The 15,374-nt window shown below is 41.1% G+C and overlaps 1 protein-coding gene across 4 annotated transcripts in view; it reads right to left on the bottom strand.

The window, feature by feature from the left end:
- UPF2 (UPF2 regulator of nonsense mediated mRNA decay) overlaps window positions 1–15,374 on the bottom strand; it is a 132,867-nt gene that overhangs the window by 23,168 nt on the left and 94,325 nt on the right. For all 4 annotated transcript variants that reach the window (XM_073328763.2, XM_073328766.2, XM_073328764.2 and 1 more), the window contains one exon: window positions 2,263–2,404. In XM_073328763.2, coding sequence (XP_073184864.1) covers window positions 2,263–2,404 — 142 coding nt within the window. The remainder of the gene's footprint in view (window positions 1–2,262; window positions 2,405–15,374) is intronic.

Here is a 15,374-nt window from a genome sequence, read left to right as displayed (position 1 = left end):
GAGGCAGACTGGGTACTGGGAGAGAGTAGGTGGGGAATAAGGACAAATGTTAATGGGTTCACCACATGGCATCAGCTATTTTGAGTGTTACCCTACCTTGTTTTTCAGATGAGAATTATAGGAACACAAACAGAAAGACTCTAATCTATATTAGAGAATCATCAATTCTAAATTACTACTTTGACTTTTTAAAAACTAAATGGATTTTTTTTTTTGTTAAATTACAGTAGGCAGTTTAACAGGCTTCATTTGTTAATTTATTTAACAGACTTGGATTAGCAGCTAGCCTATTCCTATTAGAAAAATGTACATATAGACTTTAGACAATGTTGAGATTTTGTTGGTAACGTTTAAAAATTTCTCTCTCCTTACTGGTTCTAGTAATCCTTTAGAAGCTTGAAACTGAAATCTGATATACTCCTTTCCACTACACTCACATGATTGTTATTCTAGGGTTAACTCATGAAGAACAGTAAGCTAATGCATTAGTTTATAAAAATATGATAGAAAAGAGTGAATATTGACTTTGCAAACAGATTTAACAGATCAAATTTTGGGCCTACAAAACTGACTTGTCCTTTTATTCGTCTTTGTTATGAACATAATCCTAGTATAAAGCAGTGGGAGAAAAATCAACACAGAAAAGAAGAACCAGAGACATTTGCCATCTTAACGTCTTATTGTAAATCTATTACTGCTGCTTGCCTTTTTAAATATGCCAAATGGGAATATTCATGAGAAAATGAAAAAACTGGCACCAGTAACCAGTTTCATTCATCCACCACAAAATTGAGGTCCTTTATTGTTTTACTGCATGAGAAGTGCAATTCTTAACAGCTCACAACAGAATCCTATCCTAAATGAATTACATTTATAAAGGTTCTCCATACAAATCAACAAACTGATCATGCCAAAACCATGTGTGTATTGACCTTAAAAAAAACCAAACAAACCAGGAACTCTACATAATGGGAAAAAAACAGCATCACAATATAGAATTTGTTAAGAGTTGTAGTGTAAAATGTGACCACAGCACTCAAGCTGCCTAAATATGAAAAGCCTTTTTTCATTTTCAGCCTGGGCTTTGCAACAAGGAAGTACCTGGCAAAAGGAAGTTTTAAACAGTTTGGGAGGTTTAAAATGGTTTGTTTGAAATCTGTATTCTATTTACAATTTCAGAGCTCCACAGCTATTATGCTTCTGGAAAAATATGATACAGGGGCTCACTGAATTTGGTTCTCATGTCACAGACTTCTGAAACATGTTTTGTATTCCATGGCTTTTATTGGATTAATAGGGTTGTTTTGAATTTAAAATTTCAATTTTACAAACTACAGTTCATTATTATTTATCAAATACAGAAATGTGACTTACTGCTTTATAACTTACAGCTTATATTATGTTTCAGTTTCGAAGTGGAAATCACCTCTATTAACAGACGAAGAATTGTGGAGGCATTAAATGGAAAAAAGTGATTTAAGGACTGAGAATATCATCCACTTTATTAGGTTTGGCCCTGATTATGATCAGAGTATGCCAAGGAAAATGGAATCTGATATAACATATTGAATTCACTAGGATACGGCTATATCTGATTTGCTGATTGCTTCATAGGCTTCATTTTGTCTATTCAATATCACTTGAATTAAATATGAATTGATTTGTAAAAGATACATAATTAGTATAAAATATTTATCCTGTCACTATATTCAAACACCCTCCTTTAGAATGCTGAAATGCAGGAGAAATTATGAAATTTCAACTTCAACAATGTCAGTATGAACCAATCACTGCTATTAGCCAGGCTAAGGCAGTCATTTTGATGCGTATACTGTAATATGTACTAACACACCTTCACTCAATTGTACACAATCCATTTCCCTTGCACCTGACTGGCTTTTGTTCCTGCTGCATTGCAGGTGACAGCACAGACATCATGTGCTAGGCTACAGAGTATCAGATAAACTGCTTTTTTTGGTATGATTTCCCTAAATGCAACAATTTTATATCTCAAGGTGTATAAAAAGAACTCAAAACTCAGTGCAATATAATTACACTTCCCCATAATGTTAACCTAACCTGTATGTACTGGTTTCACATTCCACTGGGATTCCTAGCGGTTCTGACAACCAGCATTGTGCATGCTGAGGCATACAGAAGAGTGGAGTTGGTTGCAGCAGGGACACATGTCTTGGGACTGAATTTTTATAGATTAATTTCTCTAGGAATAAAACCCTATTATTTTGAAAGATAATTTCATACCCTGATAGTCCTCTTGTTCTTGCCGTTCATTAATATCCAGAGTGAGCTTTTTCATTCTCATTCTCTCCTCTTGCTCAGCTTGTTGTTGATTCCAGTGGTTGGCAGCAAGTTGAGAAGACATTGGCACATTTAGGATCTTAAACTGAAAGAAAAAATAATCTCTTCAAGTACATATCATACCTTACTTTACAAAGAACAAAAAGAAGAGACTAATTATATGATAAGAAATGTCTTAAGTTGAATTTTATTATTTCTGAACAACCCTGAAAATATACATTATTGAACAAGTTTCTGGGGGGGGAAGTATGTTCCGTACTTTCATATATGTTCACACACACAAATGAAAACACTAGAATCTATACGACTGCTAAATTTTAAAGCCCATTAGATACAAGTAGAATTCTCGATCTGAGAAACAGATATATTTAGTGTAATTCATTAAGTAAACTCTCTCAGTAAGTTTATCCTTGTAAATAAAACTTTTGATACTATCTCCCACAGTATTCTTGCCAGCAGGTTAAAGTAATATGGATTGGATGAATGGACTATAATGTGGATAGAAAGCTGGCTAGATTGTCAGGCTCAATGGGTAGTGATCAATGGTTCGATGTCTAGTTAGTCTATCAAGCGGAGTGCTCTAGGGGTTGGTCCTGGGGCCAGTTTTGTTCAACATCTTTATTAATGATCTGGATGATGGGATTAATTGCACCCTCAGCAAGTTAGCAGATGACACTAAACTGGGGGGAGAGGTAGATACGCTGGAGCGTAGGGATAGGGTCCAGAGTAACCTAGTTAAATTGGACGATTGGCCAAAAGAAATCTGAGGAGGTTCAACAAGGACAAGTGCAGAGTCCTGCACTTAAGACGGAAGAATCCCATGCACCGCTACAGGCTGGGGACCGACTGACTAAGCAGCCGTTCTGCAGAAAAGGATGCGGGGATTACAGTGGACAAGAAGCTGGATATGAGCTAGTGTGCCCTTGTTGCCAAGAAGGCCAACAGCATATTGGGCTGTATTAGTAGGACCACTGCCAGCAGGTCAAGGGAAGTGATTATTCCCTCTATTTGGCACTGGTGAGGCCACACCTGGAGTATTGTGTCCAGTTTTGGTCCCCCCACTACAGAAGGGATGTGGACAAATTGGAGAGAGTGCAGCATAGGGCAATGGAAATGATTAAGGGGGCTAGGGCGCATGACTTATGAGGAAAGGCTGAAGGAACTGGGATTATTTAGTCTGCAGAAGAGAAGAGTGAGGGGGAATTTGATAGCAGCCTTCAACAACCTGAAGGGGGGTTCCAAAGAGGATGGAGCTAGGCTGTTGATTTAGTTGGTGTTGGTCCTGCTTTGAGCAGGGGATTGGACTAGATGACCTCCTGAGGTCTCTTCCAACCTTAATATTCTATGATTCTAAAACCTTTGCATTTTCTCTGGGTAGCTAACAAAAGGTAAAGTTTTGTCACTCACTATTGTATTAAATCCATTATCCAATCTGTTAAATCAACATATGTACTTCACAAGAGCAAAAATGTATTGAAAACATTTATTAAATCACAATTTGTATAGGAACCAAGGCACATTTGGACATTCTCCTGGTACAAGCTGGACTGTTCAATGCTTTATTTCTCAGTAGAATATCAGTACTGTGAAAATACATAAAAGCAATACTATGAAAAGGTGGCATATGACTGGCTGATAAAGGTTTCCATTGTGTGGATATCTGGTAAAATCATATAGATCTTGTGCTAGATTCAGATTCATCATTGTTGGTACAGGAAGGTAAAAGCTGCACCTCCCAGTGACATCAAGACTTTCTGCCATTCAAAGGGATTAAACCACATGTTTCCACCACTAATAGTCCTTGGTTGTTACACAGGAGAAGAGCAGTTTGTATATCCCACCAAGATTACACAGGAAATCCTTCCAACAGAGGGATTTACTAAGTCATTGCACAAATATTCTCATGGTTTGCACTTTCCATTTTATGAACGTTGCTTGCCCAGTATTGCCCCCTTGTTGGCGAGAAGATTACATCAACATATGCAGCAGCTATCTCTTCCCCAATGAACTTTCTGCCACTCGGGACCTTGCATGCTGGTTTATGCCTGCAGAACCTGGTATAAACCAGAGGTGAACCTCGTCCCTTGTATCCAAGTTCCTCTCCCCCAAGGTATAATGGCTGTGATTTCCAAAGGAGCCTAAGGGAATCAGATGACATAACTCCCCTAAGATTCTTTCAAAATCCCAGTGTAGTCACCCCGCTCCAGCCATGAAGGGGTTAAAACAGCCCTGCAGAGGGCTGCAGCTGGGGAAAAGGGGCCAAGCTAGGCTCACTGGGGAAGCAGCCACAGCTGTGGACAGCTTAATTAGGGCCCAGCTGGCCCTTGTAAGAGGGCTGGGGGTCAGGAGCTGGGAAAGTCTCATTTTAGCCTGAGAGTGGGAAGGGCTAGCTGCCTGGGAGCAAGGTACCTGAACTGGAGCAAAGTGCTGGGGAAGGGCAAAGGGAGCTGGGGAGCTCCAGCCTGGTAAACCCCCAGGCTGCAGGCCTTGGTAAAGGCCCAGAAAGGTACTGGGGCTGAAGAGGGGCAGCCTGGAAATAGGCAGAGGCAGCTGGTCCTACCCCTTGCCTGCGATGAGTGGCCTTTACAGACTGCAGTCTGCCCCAGTGAGCAGGGGCTAGATGATGACTGGCAGTAGCCACTGAGGCAAGGTGGGGATAGAGGGTTGGAGGTTCCCCTGGGAGGGGAGATCCAGACTGTCGGGATACTGCTGGGGCAGAACCCCAGGGTAAAGGGCACTGGGGTCTGGGAGGGACATGGGGTCAGCAGTAGGCGAGACACCGGCCTGCAGAGGGCGCTCCATATGCTGGGAAAAAGACAGCCAGCAGGAGGCGCTGCATTGGTGAGTCGTCACCTTGTTACACCCAGCCACTATGCCCAGACGGAGAAAATATTATGGAAACTTTAAAAACCAAACAGAAATAATTTTTAAACGTTTTCATTCAAAGTGGAAACACTAGCCTTCAGAAAAGCCTGTTGATCCTAAAGTCTGTGAGCACACCTGGGAAAAAGTCACTTGTCCTGCTAAAAGCATCCCTATGTCCACCCTAACTAAAATGGATAATTGACTGTTAGAAAAACGTGTTAAGATAAGCAACTGCAATTGAATAGGAATTATTTTAAAGCCTTTTGCTTGCTTTTGCCAATCTGAGGTCTGTTTTCATGGGAATGGAAATGAATGGCAGCCAAGTTGCAAGATTTCTTGTCACTTACATTAACAAAACTTGCAATGCAAAAAGGTATAGTATCATTGCCTTGTACAGTGGAGAGGCACGGTAAAAGCAAAGTTCTCATAGTAAATCCACTGTATTTAATGCAGTAAAACAGAATTACTGTGAAATCTCATAGTACCTATCACACAGCAACTCTGTTCTGGCTGCAGGTCAGTGTTGTGCGCGGGAAATCATTCTGTTGCCAGTGAGTACTCAGGCAGCTACAACATTTGAAAAACAGTTAATTTATGGAGGAAAAGTCAACCAACTGTTGGTTGCAACAGTTAAGACAAGCTATTACAAACCTGGGAAAGAACTGAAACATCTTTGTGTGACACTGTAAACTATAAGCTCATTTAGATGGGAGAGGAAAAAAAGGAAAAAGTGTTTTGAATAAAACAAGAAAACAGTGTAGGGATTACCAAGAATTCTGGATGACAAGTTCAAATTTTAAGAGCCTCTTAAGTTAACAGATATAAGAGAAAAGCAACCAAGGAAAACAGAAAAAAGATGAAATCTCTATAGACATCCAGAGGAAAAATATAGACTTGAGCCATGTCAGCTTCAAACGAACTAAACAGATTCACAGATATCAGTAATGAGTACTACCCAGATAGTTAACTAGCAAACCTATTGGCAGTGTCTAAGGCTACAAATCACTTACTAACGCAAGGGCCTAGTGGTGGCACAGTCTTAATACACAGGAAATCTGGGTTTTGCTTCTTGTCCCATTCTCTGAGTTAAATCAGGCTAGCAGGGTGCTGTGAGGCAGGATGCTCAGAATAAATGGGAAGGGAATATGAAATTTAGATGGTGAAATGAAGCAAGAAGGATTCTGGAAGGCTGTAAAGTGGTGATGAACAACTTATGAGACGAGTTAAACTCAGAGGTAGGCAGGCACATTGATCAACCAGAGCCCTGATCCATCAAAAACTTCAAGGCCCTTCAGACAGACAGCTCCTTCTAGGTCCCATATCTCCCCAAAAGACTAACATGCACCCTCCCTGCCCAGGAGGGTGCATGTTAGTCTTTTGGGGGAGATATGCTACAGATTGCTACTCTTCTGCTCTTATGGTACACTAATGGCTGATGCTTCACTAATGGCAAAGTCTTCCTGGACATTGGGATCTGGGCCCAGCATTTGGAGATGTTGTGCATCCTAATAATCCAGTATTAATCCCACTACTGGAAGGAGGAACAAAACGTACTATCACCATCAAGGAGTGTTTTGTTATGTAGAAAAATAAAATTCCAGTTACCAAGACTAGCCTCTTCTGCAGCTCAGATAAGATAAACAGAGTTCAAACCAGATCTACAGAACTACAGAGATTAAGCTCACATGGTGATGAGATGGTGGGACATTACTACTACAGTTTACTTCAAATAATCTTAAATAAAACTGAAGGAAAAACCATACAATTTTTTTTGCAAATTGTTGTCCTCATTAATCACATGTAATTGCACAACCCCAGATGGTTTCCCTCGGTGGAAACACAATAGGTGAACAGTTTCTATGCTAGAGTTGGACTCTATACTTACTCTGTAATGGCTAATGCTGATTGTTAAGTTTAGTAGTTGGGAACCTAATTTACTGGAAAGACACGTTTGTCTGTGGCAGGGCTGATCAACTGAATTAATCTACTAAAAAAACCTATTTTAAAATAATATGTATATAATATACATTACTTGTGTCAAAAGGCATAAAATACATACAGCAATATTTTGATAGCAGTCTTGATATCTATTAAAGACTTCCCTCACTTCAAAAATCAGTGTATATTCTACTCACACAGGTTTAAAATTCACTTAGTACTGTATGAAGGAACACAATTATTTTCTTTTCAACTCCACCTCTTCTCTTCTTATTTTTCTTTTAAAACTGACTGCTAGGGTATGTTTTTTCTGAACACAAATTTGTAGACAAAGAAGTCTTTCATTTACTCAATGACCAAAGTATTCTATAAGGCAACATATTTTACATTTCTAGAACCACCAAAAAGAGTTTTGCCAGGAAGAGCCTACTCCCAAAAGCAAATATTGAGGGTGGTGGTAGGGAAGATTCAGAACAAGATCAGCTTTCTTTTTCAAACCACAAAATGCCAGCACCATTTTCCTCTCACACATACTATGATGCTCCCAAAAAACTTAATATTTTACAAAATTCCCAGCTAAATTATCCTGAAACAGTTGAAAAGAGGTCATAATGAAGAGTTTCCCAAGATCTCTGATTGGTTCATTAATTGCTACAGTTAAAGCTTTGAAAAAAAAAATCTAGAAATTTAAACTTAATACGCAACTCCCAAGAAAAAAGAATTCAAGAAAATGCTTTTTACATGAATGACAAGGAAATAAAAAAAGTAAACTGTTACTGTTACTACTAAACCCAGATACGTACATGCACACACAAGTAACTCTTATTCTTTACTAAAAGTAATTCAAAATGTAAAGCACAAGTCAACCCATTGACATGAAAACAGAATTCTCAAGTTTGGAATTAGACTTGTGATCACAGAAGTTGGTATATAAAACCTTTTATCAGTTAACAGATAGGAGTTTATTGATCACTTTTCATACTCAATAGCACAAATACTATGATGTATATATTTGGGAGTTAAATGTTTGATTAAATAAAACAGACACCATGATCAGCTCCTGCATGAATGTACACACAAAAAAGTAAAGTTAATATACAAGTATCTGTTTCCCCCCACTAGCACTATAAAAATATACTACTACCATTCCAAGCAACATAACTAGTTCAAGAAAAGAGGTCCCAAAATACTGTAAAGGGAAATAAAAGGGAAGTGGTATAAAGTAATTTTTTTAATCTACACACGAAATTGTGGCCTCTCTCGCCTCTCAGAAAAGATTTAACAGATGCTAAAAGTGATGTCTCATATGAATAATATCTCATAACTTCTACAAAAACTCCTATACATTAGTCAGATCATGGCTTTAAGGAACACTGTGTATTTTATGATGTGTTTTCCTTTTATTGTGCGTCCTCACTTAATAAATCATAAGATTCAGTAATTTGCAATGTGTCTCCAAGTCTATGCAAGTTAAAGTGTTTCTACAGTATTTGCCTGAACCATTTTTCTGTCCCTTAAATAACTTGGACTCAATTGTTTCAATTAAAATATTTTTCTCTAAGACCATATTTCCCAAACCACAAAAGCCTCAGTCTGTGCAGAATGTGTAATGAAATGCTAAACTGCATCATACTGTTCAGTCAGTAGGTGGTGCTGTGTGTAAAATACCTTATTTAAGCTAAACTCTGCCATATCTGGCAGAGCATTAAAGGATCTTATGATAAACACATCTAGTGTGTATAAACAAGCTGTGTAGCCAGTCCATCTCTGATACAGGAGTACAGGACATAATGTCAGGAGTAAATTAAGAAAAGAATCAGAAGGAGAACAACAACAAAAGGTTGAAGGATCTCATGTCATTCTTCAAAGCCCCAGAGAATTTCAGCTTTGACAAATCTTCAGAATGGACAGACTGGAAGCAGTATTTTACAAAATTTCAAATGGCAAACAAACTCCACAAAGAAACTGGAGATATACCTGTATCTTCTCTAATTTATGCTAGGGGAAGCAAGCAGAGCATATTTTTAAATCCTTTGACTTTCCTGAAGACAGTCACAAAGATGGCTATCAAAGGGTTCTGGCTATGTTTGATGGATACTTTCTATCCCAAAGAAATATGGTTTATGAGAGAGCATGTTTTCATCAAAGAATTAAAAAAACCAGGAAAAAAAACGGTGAATGTTTTAGAAGAGTTCTGGACACATTGGCTGAAAATTGTGATTTTGGGAACGCAGTATCAGAGACAGTCTGGTTATTGGGTCAACAGATAAAAATCTTTCCAGCAGCTAAAGTTGGAGAGATTTAACCCTAGCCAGAGCTATACAGATACAAAGCAGTCACAATTAGTCAAAGCGACAAAAGGGCAGGAGCAATTTGAAAAACCTGAAGCTAGCTTAGAAGCTGACAGACACTTGACTGTTAAAAGTCATTATTATAAAACTCCTGAGGCAAGGAGAGTGAGAACTAACAGGAGGGACAAATTCCAGCCTACATGCACAAGGTATGGAAATAGTCATATCCCAAGAGATGATGCATGTCCAGCCAGAGGTGCACGTTGTAATATTACATTAACGAAATATGGATTTTGCAGCTCTCTGCCACACCAAAGGATTCAGGGAGTTGACTCATATTACAGACAACTAAAACCCATTGTTTCTGGGATCTAACACTTGTGATGACATAGAGCCTGGCTGGAGAATGAAACTGAATATTCATGGCATGACTGACTTCAAAACTGACACAGGAACTAAAAGTCACAGTCATCTCAGAAGGGACTGAAGCTTTGTCTATACTGGAACTTCACTGGCAAAACTTTTGTTGTTCAGAGGTGTCAAAAAAACCACACCCCTGAATGACAAAAGTTTTACCAACAAAAAGTGCTGGTGTGAACATTCTGCCAACAAAGCTGCTGCCACTCGGAGGAGGAGGAAGCTTTCTGTCAGCAGGAGAGCTCTCTCCTGCCACAACCAACAGCTACATTGAGCACCTTTAAGCAGCGCGGCTGTAGCAGCACAGCTGTGTCGCTAAAAGGTGCATAGTGTAGACAAAGCCTTATAATTGCCATCAATCCCTCCCAGAGCTGAAATCACCTAACAGAGCTGTGACTAGCCCTGGAGGTATTCTGAACTAAATGGGCCTGTTTACCACAGAAAACTTACAAAGACAAAAGCTATGCATTCCGAGTACATGTGATCAAAGACTAACAACTTTCTCAGCTGCAGTGTAGCAGCCAGATGGGCCTACTGAGAAAGATGGAAGAACTCGATGGAGGATTTGATATTGGACTTTTGAAAGGAGATCTGGTACAAATCAACTTAAGAAAATGCTGAACCATAGAATGTACAAAAACCTCTATCAGAGGGACCTTTGAATAGATAACCTGCAGATTTATACAGATTCAGAGGGTATCATTACCTGGTCATCGTGGACTACATTTCCAGGTATACAGAAATAATGTACTTGAAAGACACAACATGTCACAGTGTTATCAAGAAACTGAAGTGCACTTTTGCTCACTTCGGTATTCCAGAACAACTAGTGACAGACAACAGACCACAGTTCAAAGCATCAGAATTAAAGTCATTCCAAATGAAATATGGTTTTTGGTCATATTACTAGCAGCCCACATTACTCACAAGAGAATGGATTGGCTGAGAGAACTGTACAGACAGACAACAAAAATCCTATAGCAGGAAGATCTGTTCCTTGCTCTTCTGCATTATAGATCAACACCAAAAGCAGCTATTGGATATAGTTCAGCACAACTTCTGATGGGAAGACAACTCAGAAAAGACAGTTACCTTTTTCTGTAACTGGTGTTCTTCGAGATGTGTTGCTCGTGTCCATTCAGCTTAGGGTTTGTGTGCGCTCGCCACATGCACCAGTGCCAGAAGTTTTTTCCCTCAGCAGTATCCATAGGGGACCGGCTCCGGTGCCTCCTGGAGTGGTGCGCATATGCTGCGGTATATAGGGCACTGCCGGTTCTCACCCCCTCAGTTCCTTCTTGCCAGAAACTCTGACAGCGGGGAAGGAGGGTGGCTTGTGGAATGGACATCAGCAACACATCTCGAACACCAATTACAGAAAAAGGTAACTATCTTTTCTTCTTCAAGTGCTTGCTCATGTCCATTCAAGTTAGGTAACTCCCAAGCAGTACCCCTTGGAGATGGGTAGGAGTTCACGGACATGTAGATTGCAACACAGCTCTGCTGAACCCAGCATCATCTCTGGCCTGCTGAGCGATGGCATAGAGGGCTGTGAACGGGTGCACTGAGGATGACATCGTGGCTAGACAGATGTCCTGGATTGGGAAGTATGTCAGGAAGGCTGCCGAAGATGCCTGTGCGCTGGTTGAGTGGGCTCTGACGATCGGCAGCAGAGGGACTCCCACCAACTCATAGTAGGTGTGAATGCAAGAGGTGATCCAGTTAGAAATCCTCTGCGTGGACACCGGGAGGCCCTTCATTCTATCAGCTGTAGAGATGAAAAGCTAAATCGACCTACGGAAAGGCTTTGTCCGATCTAGGTAGAAAGCCAGGGCCCTTCTTATGTCCAAAGCGTGAAGGCACCTCTCATCATCAGTCTCATAGGGCTTGGGGCAGAAGACTGGAAGGAAGATGTCCTGGCTCACATGGAAAGTAGCCACTACCTTGGGAAGGAAGGCTGGGTGGGGCCGGAGCTGGACTACGTCCTTATAGAAGACCGTGTATGGCGGTTCTGAGGTCAGGGCTCGCAGCTCGGAGACTCGCCTCGCTGACATCACCGCCACCAGGAAAGCTACCTTCCACGATAGGTGAGACAGGGAGCACGAGGCCAAAGGTTCAAAGGGCGGGCCCATGAGTCTGGGCAGAGCCAGGTGAGATTCCACTGAGGGACTGAACTTGTGGAAAAAGTCTCTCAAGACCTCTGAGGAAACTGACCGTCATGTCATGTGAGAACACCGTCTGCCCCTGGATTGGAGGATGAAAAGCAGAAATGGCCGCCAGGTGCACCTTGATAGAGGAGTGTGCCAAGCCCTGGTTTCTCAAATGAAGCAGGCAGTCTAAGACGGACTGCACCAAAGAACGCGAAGGGGAGATTCCCGCTGGGCGACCAAACAGGGCGAACCTCGTCCACTCTGCCAGATAAGTCTGTCTAGTCGACGGCTTTCTACTCTTGAGGAGGACCTTCTGGACTCCTTCCGAACAGGCCCATTCCTCAGGATTCAGCAACAACCACACCATAAGATGGAGGGACGCAAGGTTGGGATGCAAGAGTCGACCGTGATCCTGTGACAGGAGGTCTGGTCGGTTCGGCAGAGGCCATGGAGGGATCGCCAACAGGCTTGATAGCGTCCCGCACCAGTGCTGGCGAGGCCACACGGGGATGATCGTGATAACCTGAGCCTTGTCTCTCTTGATTTTCTCTAGGACCTTGCTGATGAGTGGAATCAGAGGGAACCACTGCTGTTCAGTATACTAGAACATGATTAACAATCTATGGAAAGAATAATATATATATATTACCACAGTTTAGTAATGATAAATAAGTGGAAACTAACGTGATGCTAATAAGAGGAAACATTAAGACTTACCACTTCTGTAGAATCAGATTCAAATCCAGTTCAAAGTGAAAATTAAGTTAGTGGTCTCATCCTGGTACCTTAGCAGTAATTTAACCAAGTCACAAAACCACAAAAGTTTGCCATGGCTGGCTATCCTGGCTGAGTCAAGGATACAGAGGCATTGAAGATGAGGACTTAGGTTGATTGGAAAGCAGATTGCACAGTACCTCCCTTGTCTGCCTGGTTCCAGCCACTACTATCACTCATTTTCACCATCACTAGATGCCCCCCAAAATGTAAAAGGTATTTTTAAAAAGCCATGACATACCTGTATAAAAAAAGCATCTTCAGCAAATACTAGGCACTTTTTTGTGCATTGTACGTATTACTTATCCAGGAATGCTCAAATATATGCACTATATATCTAAGTAACCAGACAATTAGGTAAGGACAACTGCATGACTTGGGATGCTTAGAGGAAAATGGCACCAAAAAGCCAAATGCCGCCAGCACCAAGGAAGAGTTAGGTTTTTTGTTTTATAAAAAGAGTTTCCATTTTCAATGGTTTTAAACTCACAGCAGAATTTTCCCCTATACTTGCCTCAAACAGAATCAAAAAGAGATTTTTTAGAAATCACTGATTTCTGAGTTGAACAAATTCAGCTAGAATAGCAGCTCTTTCAAAAACCTAAAATAGCAAACACTGCAACTTGATCTGAAACTGAAAGTCTGTTTTCAGGAAATTCTGCGGAAGCTGTGGCGTCCTGAAGATCCTAAGATCTTCCTTCCTTCCCTCATTCATTCATTCATTCATGCAAGACTGATTAAGAAGACATTCTCTATTTTGAACAGAGTGGAAAATGTTTTTCCCCCCACGTAAAGGAATCTAAGGGAAAACAAGCATGGTTAAAAGGTACTGAGAGTCAGAACTGTGCTTAGAGAAGAAAACAGAGTGGTGAAGAGTACTGGCAAATTCCAGATAGCTGCCCGAGGAGCCGTGTGTGTCACCATCCTGAACTTTTCTACTTTGACAAAGATATTGAGAATCCTGAGATCTAGGATTGGTGTTCATCTGCCCCTCTTTCTGGGAACCAGGAAGGATTTGGAATAAAATCCTTTCCCTCCATACTGTGTGGAAACTAGTTCCACAATTCCTTTGTGGAGAAATGACAGAACCTCTTGCCTCAGGGGAGACTTGTGAGATGGATCCCTGAAAATGGACAGGGCTGAAAATGAATGGAGTATCCCAATGTTAGAACCTCCACAACCCATCCATTGGAAGTAATCTGCTCTCATGAGCTGCAGAAATGGGAGACAGGTTTCGACCTACAAAAAGGTGGGAGAGGATGTGGGTAGGATGCTGCAGCATCAGATCTAGAATGTGGAAATGTTTGTAACCCTCAACCAAGGCGTCAAAATGAATGCTTGGCTGATAAGAACAGGTAAGTTGTCTGGAACCTAGATTTCTTTTTTAGGAGAGTCTGATGATCTGTTATAGGTAGAAAACAGACGGACAAGATCTCTGGGATGTCTGTGACCTACTGAATCTATTCTTATTTGCCAATGTAAAAATCCCTAGTGGGCGGAGAGTCACCTTGAATTCTTGAGAGAACATAAGGACTATCAGTTGTTCAGTGAGTCCACAGAAGTCCATCAAATGGAAGATCTTCTACCATGTTTCCATCATCTTAATTCCTGAGGATTACAACCATGAGGCTAGACACGACAGCTGCTGTGGAGATGAAGCGAGCTGCTGTATCGAATGTGTCAAGAGAGGCTAGCAAAGTTGTTTCTTATAAAGAGCTGTCCTTCAATAATAATGGATTGAAAATGTTCCCTTTGTTCCTGTGGGAGATGCTCATTAAAAGAATTAAACTTGCTACATGTGACATGGTTGTAGTTAGCAAGAATCCCCTGGTAATTTCGGAATTTCAGAGTAGCAGAGGAGTAGCCCTTGTGACCAAAAATGTCCAAGCGCTTTTAGTCTTTGTTATGTGGGGCAGTTCTCAAACGATGTTGCCTGTTGGATTCATTCACCACATCTACAACCAAAGAGATGGGGCAGGGTGTGAAAACAAAAACTCTGAACGCCAAGCCAGAACACAACACTTGTCATCTGCTCTCTTAGAAGACAAGAGGAGCAGTGGCCAGGGTTTAGCAAATTGTCTTCGAAACTCCAATAAGGCCTCATTTGAAGGTAAAGGCACTCATCTGGATTCTGTGTATGAATAATATCCAACAGCCTATGCTGGGTCTCCTGGATTTCTTCTAATGGCATTTGCAGAGTATCACCCATTCTCGTCATCAAGTTCTGAAACTTTGAAATCATCTACAGTAGGTGGAAGGGGTAACAGCCTCATCTGGAGGGGATGATGAAGTATTAATCTGAAGGGTAACCTCCTCATCAGTTCTTTGTTCTTGTTCTTTCAACAATTTTTCTCATGACTGGGATTGATGTGCTGGGGGGATGGGGGGGACGGACACATGACAGGAGAGCGTTGTCTGTGGGATTCCGAGAGTTCAGTGCATTGGAGAACTGCTGACAGTAAGCTGTTCAAGGATCTCAATATGGCCATTGGGGAGGGCCAGAGATACCAAGAAAGATGAGGAACAGTTTGAGACTGCCTGTGTTTTGAAGTGTTCCTCAAGGAGACAGATTCATGGGAATCAGACCTGGGTTGATAATCAAAGGAGCCTTGTATGGAAATCT

The sequence above is a fragment of the Lepidochelys kempii genome, chromosome 1 (genome assembly GCF_965140285.1).
Source record: "Lepidochelys kempii isolate rLepKem1 chromosome 1, rLepKem1.hap1, whole genome shotgun sequence".
NCBI classification, from domain to species: Eukaryota; Metazoa; Chordata; order Testudines; family Cheloniidae; genus Lepidochelys; species Lepidochelys kempii.
Note: the sequence above shows the minus strand (reverse complement) of the source record. Positions and strands in the feature narration are given on the sequence as shown.